We start from the raw sequence: 10,026 nt of genomic DNA on the forward strand, positions 1-10,026 counted from the left end.
TGATAATCAATTATCCCATCTTGCGTGATGTTTTTGGGTAATTTTCATTGAGATAATCGATTATCAAAAGTGATAATCAATTATCACAATGTATTTTTGTGGAAATGGTGAATTTGATGAAGAATGAATGTGGACCAAGTCTGGGAAGCAGTGGAACGCGTTGTAATCTTCATCTGAACGCTTTCACAAAATCCTTTTTAAAACATCTTCATCTGAACTTATATTTTATTTGTTAATCTTTTGAAAACCCGTCAAATGTTACAATCAATCACAACCACTCAAACGTATAGTTTTCATCCAATTCACATTAATTTTACATACCAAACCAAATTTCGTAGAAAAAACCAATTTTATCCCCAATTCATTCTAGCAACACATGCAAATTACAACTAATAATTACAACATAGAACAACATATAAAAATCGCAAATTTAGCTCCCCTCACCTGACCAAATTGTTTAAACACTTATAAGATAGCTCAATATCTCCAAACTCATAAGATACTCTATCTACACAAAGAAACATAGTAAAAACAATGAGGATCTACCATTATATCATTATTGAATATAAAGTCGAATAGAAGACTAACATGACACATACAAAAAAAAATAAATTGGATTAAAAAAAAACATAAAACCAACTTACTCAAACGAAAAACTATGAATTCAAATTAAACAACTCATCGCGATATCAATCTCATAATTTTGAATCTTTAATAAGACGAACGAATGGTGGAAAAACGGAAAAAGAAGACAAAAACTTTAATAAAAATGATTTAAAGAAATGTATTTTAAAATAATAAAACTCAATTTATAAATTTTTTTTATCTATATAACCCATTTTATTATTAAAATAATCGAATCATTATTTTTGAACTATTATGAATTCTGAAATATAATTTTCTAAATCATTACATTAAATATAAAATAAATAATTTTCACTAATAAGTTCTAAATTATAATAATTGGCAAATAATAAAATCTGCTTTTAAAATTAAATATACCTATTACAATATTTTTAAAATAATATTATTTTAATTATTAATGGAGATTAAAATACACCTTAATTCATTTTGGTGAAAAATTAGACTAAATAAAATATAATTTATAATTATGGGTCTATGTATTAGTGTACATTTTAAATGAAACCCAGACTATATGACACTGCTGTGTGCGTTTACCATAAGAAAATGACCAAATATATCTAAGGAATTACAGACTGTGTGGTGTTGAAACAGAATCAGCCGAAGAAGAGTGTGGAAAAATGGGAGAAGAGAGAGAAGATACACAGAGGCTGAAGCGAATAGCGGCGGATTCGTACGACTACGACAATGACTCTCGATGGCCTGATTACTGGAGCAACGTCCTCATCCCTCCGCACATGGCCTCTCGTAACGACGTTGTTTCCCACTTCAAGCGCAAGTTCTACCAGCGCTACGTTGTGCGTTTTCTTTTCTCCTTTTATTCTTCTTTACCTCCGTACCCAATATCTTTGATTCCCTAATTTGCCATCAAGTTTCGATTTTTAAGCCCTTTGGCCAATGGGTCGTTCTCCTTTCTTCCAATAGGGGTTTTGGGGTTTCTGCAAAATAAAATACTTCATGCCTTTTTTAAATTCTTACTTTACCATTGATGAGTGTTTAGGCCTTGGAATTTGTTTAAGTTCACAATATTCATCAGATTGTGTTCTTTTGTGTTTATTTGTCAATTGTTCTTTTTTAGTTTTAGGTGGGGAGGGGGGAAGGGGGGGGGGGGGGGGGGGGGGTGGCGGGGAGGGTTACATGTATAGTCTATCATAGTAATTGTGGTTGAGTCTATTTGGTAATTCTTATCTGGATGTTACTGAGCCATTTGTAGTTGTGAGTGATGGTTGAAGAGCTTGTATTGACTAGTAATATGACCAAAATAGTGTATCTAACTGAGGGGCTGCTCTCATCCATGAGTTATTTTTTGGAGTTGAGTGAGACTTAAATCCAAACTCTAATGTGTATATATCTGTGTGGGCCTTTAGAATGTGCGTTATTTTCATTGACTTGGTAAATCGGTTGTGATTGTAGGATTTTGAAGTGTGATGGAAATCTCATATTGACTACTATCCTAATATACTAATATAGTCAAAATAGTGCATATAAGTGAGAACAATCCTTTCTGTTAGCTAATATATATGTGTGTGTTGTGCGTGTGCGCCATCATGTTGTTGTATCAGTAGAATTTTCGGTATTTTAATTGATTTAGTAAATTGTTGTAACTGTTTGATTTCGAACAGGATTCTGATCTGGTGGTGGAACCAATGTCAGTCGGTGGCAGTTCATCCCAGCCTGCTCGTTCATCAGCAACCTCATCAACGACACCCCCAACAAATAATCAACCTCGTGCAAGAAGTTCTGGTGAATATTAGAATACCTAACACAGTGATGCTTGTCTTGGTTTTGTGTTTTTTAGTTCTTTATTGCACGCCTGCCCAAGTCTTATTGTATGTCTTGGATTTTTCTGCAGCATCAACTAATAGAACATCGGGGACTACATCCTCAACTGCAGGTGCAGCACCTTTGCGCTGGGATCGGCAGACTATTATGTTTTCTGTCAATGCTTGGGTATGCTCTCTTCATCGGTCAAGGCATTAATCCATCCTCCACTTTTGTATGACTGTTGACCATTGTGATACCACGTTTGACTGTTTGATTAACTTAGTTCTCTTTCTTACTTGTCTCTGAATAGTTTATGTTAAACTACTTCCAGACTTAAATATAAGCAAAAAAGACCCAATTTACACTGATTAAGTTAGTTCGTTTCATTCAATTTATTGGTTTTATGAAAAGTACATTTCCTAAATTGCCCTTTATTATATTTATTGGAGACTGATACGATGATCCTATGCATAAAAAAATGTGTATCTTTTTCTTTTGGTTTTTAGCCTGGCTTGAATGTTCCTATTATTAGTTTATTTCTATGCGTTGTTTGGACATAGGGTTAGGAAAGGGAGCATAATCCCTTCCCACCACACTCTTTATATAAGGAGAGCTCATGTGTTCATTTTGATAACTTTGACTGAATACAAATATGCATGAATTTTTATATTGAGTGTGTCAGAAATGACTATTCTCCATACTTATCTCGTTCTTCCAAATTCCTAGTACTAAATTTTTGTTTACTCTTGAATTTTTTTCTTGTTTTATGGTTTCTGCAAAATTCAAGATCACTTTATACTCTAGAAGAATCTTTCAAAGATTTGATTCAAAATCCAATCTAGCATTCTTCCCTGAAGGTTGAGTGGAGAGATCCTCCAACCCAAGCAAGCCTCACCTGGGTCCTCTCGTCATTGGGTATTAGGTCTTAGATCTGGCATCTTCGTGACAGCTCCTGAATTTCGTAACACTTTAGGAAATTTTCCGCAAAGCTTCAAATTAGTAGTGTAAATAGCTTTTGAGTCACGCTTTCTTGATTTGTTTGGACATAGGGCTAGGGAAGAGAAGTGTTTTCGTAATCCCTTCCCACCATTGTCTCTATGTAAGGAAGATACTCCTTTTGATAACTTTGATTAAATACACATTTGAGTTCTTATTTTGAGTGTGTCTAACTCAAGTGATGAGCCATCCCCCCTTTGCTCATCCTATAGTGACGTTTCTTTGCTTTTCTCTTAGTGTGACTCGTTGGTGGTTTAATCAAAGTTTGGGGAAGTAGAGGATTTTTTCTCTTAGGGTTTCTTATCTTGTGAACCATGTCAGATGTCACGATTCTTCATACTTGCTTATCTATCTCATAGGATTGGGTGGTGCAAGGCTTTCCCAATCCCAAACACTAACTTCATTTTTTGTATATTCTCAATTTTTTTTTAATTTTTTTTCCCACAAAATTGTAGATCACTTTTCAACTAAAAACCCTTCAAATATTTGATTCAAGATTCAACCAAGAGTTTCTTTCTGGAAGTGGAAAGATCCTCCAACTCAAGCAAGCCTCCCTTGGGTTCTCATATGAGATGGTGCTCAAGTTTGGATATAAGGGTATTTTTTAAGTAATGGTATTAAATAAGATTGAGTTAGTTGGAATATGCTTATATTAAGTCACTAGACATGAGCAGTTTTTTCTGCTTATATTTGAGTCTAGAGGAACTGGTTATATTCTAATGGATCTTTCTTTTAAGAATTATACACAATTATGAATTAAATTTTAGTATACTAATGGTGATAAAAATTGCTTTAATCACTATTTCAAATTTTGTCTTGAACATCTGTCAAGAAAAGACAAAAGGGTATTGAATTAGGAATAGATGCATTGAAATTGTGAACTTGCCAAGTTATACAATGTCTAACTCTTTATGTACCCTAAACTGTATACTTGCGGATCTGCATGAGTTCTGTTGCTGATCCTTTAGTTTATATATTTTCTGTAGGTGTTTGTTGTTGGTTTCCTAGCAACCATTCCACTGGTACCGAAGCATCTTTCTCATAGGGCTTATCGACTTTCTTTTCTGGGCACTACTTGCTCATCTCTGTACTCTTTGTACTCGCAATATGGAGTAAGTTTTTGCTGTGATGTTACAGTTAGCATTATCTTCTGAATGTTCTTATTCTTCTGTCTCTAATTTGTTGTTACTTTGTAATTGTACCATTGCAGAAGCCAAGAGCGTGGAATATGCAGGCCTTGCAAGTTTACTTTCAATCAATAACTGCTTCAAACGATTTTATATACTTCATCTTCTGCCTTACATTTGTTACATCTCATCTTTGCCTTAAATGTGGGTATTCCTTTGTCAGCTAATCCCATGTTGCTCTTCTTTGCTTCTTCTTGAAGGAATTGATGTTACCATTCCTTTATGCCACTTTCATGTCCTTCTCTTTATAATCTGTTTTTATTATGCTGCAGTTGCTTTAATACCTATCTTATGTTGGTCACTTGAACATGTTGCCAAGTTCCTGAGACGGAATTTCAGTCGCTCGATGTTGTACAGGTAAATTATCTTTGAAAATATTTTACTAGTAACATAGAAAATAATGTTCCTAAATGGGACAGCATTGCTCAGTAAGCAAGGAACTGATCCTGTTCTCATCTCATATTTTCATTAAATTACTGTCAGACCCAAGAGCTTCAATACTCTGCCTTCCCTGCTGTGCATTTTTTAAATGAACAGTTTGGCCTTTTGCACAAAGAACTTAATTGTTACTCTTTATTGTTGTAAAGCCAAGCATGGAATTTCTTTTATAATTTCAATGTTATTTTGTGATATTTCTGTTTGAACTGTCTGAATCATTTTTCTAGAATTAGATTTGATCTCTGAAAGGCCTAAACGAGTACTTTCTTTATACCATTGTCTGAATAATTATCTTAACATCTGTATGCATAATTTTTTATTGTATGCATAATGAACCGCTAAATTCTCACTTAAGAACTATTTTTTTTATTTACATTGACATGTAAGTTATATTTTTTTTTCTTTTGCAATTTTGTTTATATAGGAAGTACTTGGAAGAGCCTTGTGTTTGGGTGGAGTCAAACAACACTACCCTCAATATACTGACATCGCATACTGAGATTGGACTTGGATTCCTGCTTATCATCTCATTGTTCTCGTCAGTTTCTGAAGCTTTTTCTTTCTTCCCCCTAATATTTCTGTGGCACTATCCCTTCTCCATAGAAATTATTATTTGACTCACTCCACTGTATTTCTTACCCACACATGCAGGTGGCAGCGGAACATAATACAAACATTCATGTACTGGCAGGTTTGTTTTCTGTCATAGCACTGGTTCAGAATAAATGGGAAAAATTGTTAAATATATTTGAGTTAGAGATGATGAATTCAGGATAAGACACAACTCTTAGGCATTCAAGTTACTTGGACCCTCCTTTCCAATCAAAATTTGAATTACCTCACGTATTGCACTGTCTTAATTAATTATTCACCGGATCACTGTTATTAATAACTCCATGTTGCTATAATTTTGTTACTACTTTTCCTCTTGCTGTAAACTTTTTTGATGAGGGGTTTACTGAAACATTGCTATAGTCTTGAACATTTTTGGGGAAAATGTTAGTTTGAGCCAATGTTTTAAATCCTAGATAGCAGCATGTAGTGGAAGACTCGGTAACAGCTATAGCATAACCGTTGTTTTTATTTAGTTTATAATGTATACTATATGCATATTAATTATAAGAAATGATTAAATTTACTCCAAATTATTACCTTTCATAACCAATAATTTAAAGTCATAGCTGTCTTAAATAAAATATACAAGTAAATTCCAAAAGAAGTCAAATACAAGTTTGCTAAATAGGAATTACCAATCATCGTCTTCTAAAGCCTAGTCTTGCTATTCATTTTCTCTATTTTCAATCTTAGAAATTAAAACCCGAAAATAGCACTCCAGAATAGCCCTAATGTCTCTATTCTAAGGTGTTTTTTTGAATCATACCAAATAGCACTTCTATTCCACTAGATCTGCTATCCTAAACTGCTCTGCCACCTACCGTCGCCTTTAGCCGGCAGGGCCTCCTCTATATCAAAGAAGGGAACTGTGTATAACCAAACACTATTTAATGTGTTTATCATCTGAGGCAAAAGATATCTGTGATCTGATTAATGACTAATTTACTAAAAGATACAACATTATAGAGAAAAGTTGTACAGTTAGCATTCTTTTCTCAACAGAAAAGGATTGGAAAAGAAAAAAAGAAGAAATGGGGTTGTGGTACTTTTGAATCAACCCTCTTCTTTCTCCGGTTCTTTTGTAACAAGTATTGCATTGAACAAAATCTGCAAAGAAAGAAATGAAATAAAATGTTATTACTGACAGACATGTATTAATTCTCATGTTTTTCCTATCTTCCCGCAGCTTTTGAAGCTTATGTATCATGTTCCTGTTACCGCCCCTTACCATCAAAGTGTCTGGGCTCAAATTGGGAGGACGGTTAATCCTGTCATCCAACGCCACGTACCATTCTTGAAGGCTCCTGTAACTGCAATTCAAAGATGGTGGCTAAGGTAGAAAGCTTGGCTAAAAATGGTTTCATATGAAGACCAAGTAAACATTTTTTGTTCCATTTTCTTAAAATACAGTTTGATTTCACATCAAGTGACCTGTTGGTCATATTACAAAAGACTGAAGTAGATTGAGTTGAATAATTGATCTAATCCTGAATGTTAGATTGATTGAGCAGTGTGTTCTTTTACATTATAGCATTATTCGTATATGTTAATGTTTTAAATCCCATATAATCGGTGTGCAGAAAATTAATGACATCCATAACTAACAAAAGTTAAATACAAGTTTCCTGGATAGAAATCATCAACCATTAATTATTTTAGTAAAATAAAGTGTTTATCACATTTACTATTCTTACAACTATGGATTTAAGCTTTTGAAGTTAAAATTTTAAAGTAGACCCTAAAAGAATCGCCTAGTCTGTACTAGGGCAATTTTTTAGTATCTACACGGCTATTTGGTATGCAATGACCCCAAAAGATATATATATATATATATATTGGTTAAACAGTTTACTATGTTGTCTTTTAGTCTTCTTTGCTCGGGAAAGATTATTTAGATCTCCTTAAAAGGAGGCTTGGTAAATCATAATATATAGTTAGATAGATCTCATCTTACGTGTAAGGTTGAGTTAGATAAACTTATTTGTGGTAAGATGGTATTATATCATATTGAAGTTTATTGAGATTATATTGTCACTCTTACCAAGCTCTTTTGAATTACTCACAAATATTTATTTGCAAGCTTAAGATGTTCATTTGTTTTGCTATATTAATTTCTCGACATGAAAGAGGGTGATGAAAATCTAATATAAACTAAGAATTAAGTTAATTTATAATATATAAATACGATGTAAATCTTATCTTATAAATTAAAGTTAAATTATGTTTAAATTTTACTTTCTTAATATTAATATAATACTATAATGATTGTAATTTGTTTTAGTCAAATTTATTGGATTGTTGTGTTACTTTTTTTTACTGGGCTTTTATTAAACTATCACAAATATCGAATTTTACATTAAAAATGTTAATTCTTCAATATAAGTGTGTGGGTTGGAGATTCCACGTCAAGTAGTAATACGACTAAATCATAATATATTAGTGGATGTACATATTATTTTACTAAGTTAATTTTATAAAATTGAGTTAGATGTAAACTTATTTATTGAAATGGTGTAAAAGCTATTTATAGTTTATTGTTTTTCATTTTATTGGAGTGAGAATTGATGGCATAAGTTCCTCTAAGTAAGTTATATGACTTAAGCAAGGTGGAGACTTTCAAATAGGTTGGTGATTGCGAAAGTTTAATGGTAGTGAGAATATAATGTGTGTATGGTGGTTTGGATGTGATAAGATGATGATTCCTCACCTCCAAGCTATATAACTCAAGTAAGGAGGAGAGACTATGGTGGTGTTTAAATGTTCTCAAGAAAAGTTGGGTCAACTTTTAAGGAAGAGTGTTAGAGAAAACTTATAAGGGGTGCTTTGGTCTTGGTGATCTAAGTTGAATAGCATGGGGGAGACACCCTTATTTATATGCTCAGGTAACATAAAGGTGTCTCCAAATTAGAAGGAAAACCCTAATACTCTAATTTGGAGACCAAGGAAAAATCTTCTGGATTAGGAGGATGACACATGACTACTACTATGAGAAATCTTCTCCATCAGGAGCATGCCACATGGCAATAACATGTGTCTCAAAAAGAGAGTAACTAGGAGATCACTTTAGCTAAGGATTCACAAGCTTTTAGAAGGTTTGCTCTCTAAGTTAGAACTTTTTTACCTTAGATTCAAGGGTCTTCTTAAGGCTCATATCTTCTAGGCCTAAAACCTTACACTACAACCCTAAAACCAAATGCAAGGCCAAAAAGAAAACCTTGATTACTTAACCTATTATATAAGGTCTAAAATAAACCTAATTTACTAAGAACTCATTGATGACCCATGATGATAAGAGTTTGAGCTCACCTTTCACAAATAACTCAAACTCTTTTTGAATATGTTTGATTGAAGATCCTCTGTTACCTAGGAATAAAGCTAAATTATAAAGCTAAGTTATAAAGTTAAGTTAGAATATATAAGTAGGGTACAAACTTCAACTTAAAGTCGATTTTGTAAGGTTGAGTTATACATAAACTTACTTACAAAGTGCTTTTATATCAGGATTAAAATAAACTAAATATTATTTTTATTTGTAAAAATATATAAAATTAGGTGTAAATTTCACTTTACACATTAATTTTAGTGAGATTTATTGAGTTTATTATGTTACTTGTTATTATATCTCATATTACAAATATCTACTTTCACGTAATTATAGTTAAGTGTAAAACTCACTTATAAATTGATTGTGTGAAGTTGACATTATACAAATACAAGTGAGTATTTTATTGATGAAGTAAGTGGGAGTTAACAAAATATTTCCTCACTAGGTTTTAGAATAAACATCTAAAAAAGTAGAACTTTAACTAGTTCTAGAAAATGATGATTTTTCCTTTCTACAACCTAGTTTTGGAGTTTACACGTTAGTTTAGGAATAATACTGTTACGAAACAAAATTTCAAAGAATTCATATTCATATATTCAGTACTATAGTTAAACTTCAGACTTTTTTTTTCTAAATTTATTTTTGACAAGACAAAAAAAACTTCACGATGTGAGAGAACTCATCTACTTCTCATAATGAATGTCCATGTTATTCAAGTACAATAGTCAAACATCTCATTTTAGTTTGTTGATTCTTTTGTCAAATAGGTTCTTATTGTGATGTCTTTGTTTTGTGTTTTTCTTCAATGTATGTTATATAAAAGTCTATATCAGGATGAATCTTATTTCTTAAGAACAATGACTTAATCAATAAATTAGTCTTTTGAATGATATACTAATTATTGCAAGGAGAGAGGAAATGTTTATTACTTTTAATAAAATGCTTGTTTGTAGGATAGAATTTACTTTAGTTGTAATTAAGAAATACTTTTAATTGTTTCATTTACTTTTAAATAAATGTAAATAATAATTTTTTTGTATTTGAATATCTTATAAAATT

General features: G+C 32.2%; 1 protein-coding gene across 1 annotated transcript; it reads left to right on the forward strand.

The window, feature by feature from the left end:
* The first annotated feature begins 1,190 nt into the window (after positions 1 to 1,190).
* On the forward strand, positions 1,191 to 7,145 carry LOC124843779 (dihydroflavonol 4-reductase/flavanone protein). Its single transcript, XM_047320594.2, has 9 exons — positions 1,191 to 1,439; positions 2,265 to 2,385; positions 2,495 to 2,592; positions 4,389 to 4,514; positions 4,613 to 4,733; positions 4,862 to 4,946; positions 5,452 to 5,565; positions 5,679 to 5,718; positions 6,829 to 7,145. Exons 1-9 carry the CDS (start codon positions 1,263 to 1,265, stop codon positions 6,979 to 6,981), a joined length of 1,035 nt encoding a protein of 344 aa, XP_047176550.1. The 5' UTR covers positions 1,191 to 1,262; the 3' UTR covers positions 6,982 to 7,145.
* Positions 7,146 to 10,026: the final 2,881 nt, after the last annotated feature.

Source organism: Vigna umbellata, chromosome 4, assembly GCF_029865625.1.
Source record: "Vigna umbellata cultivar VRB3 chromosome 4, Vumbellata_1.0, whole genome shotgun sequence".
In the NCBI taxonomy this organism is placed as follows: domain Eukaryota; kingdom Viridiplantae; phylum Streptophyta; class Magnoliopsida; order Fabales; family Fabaceae; genus Vigna; species Vigna umbellata.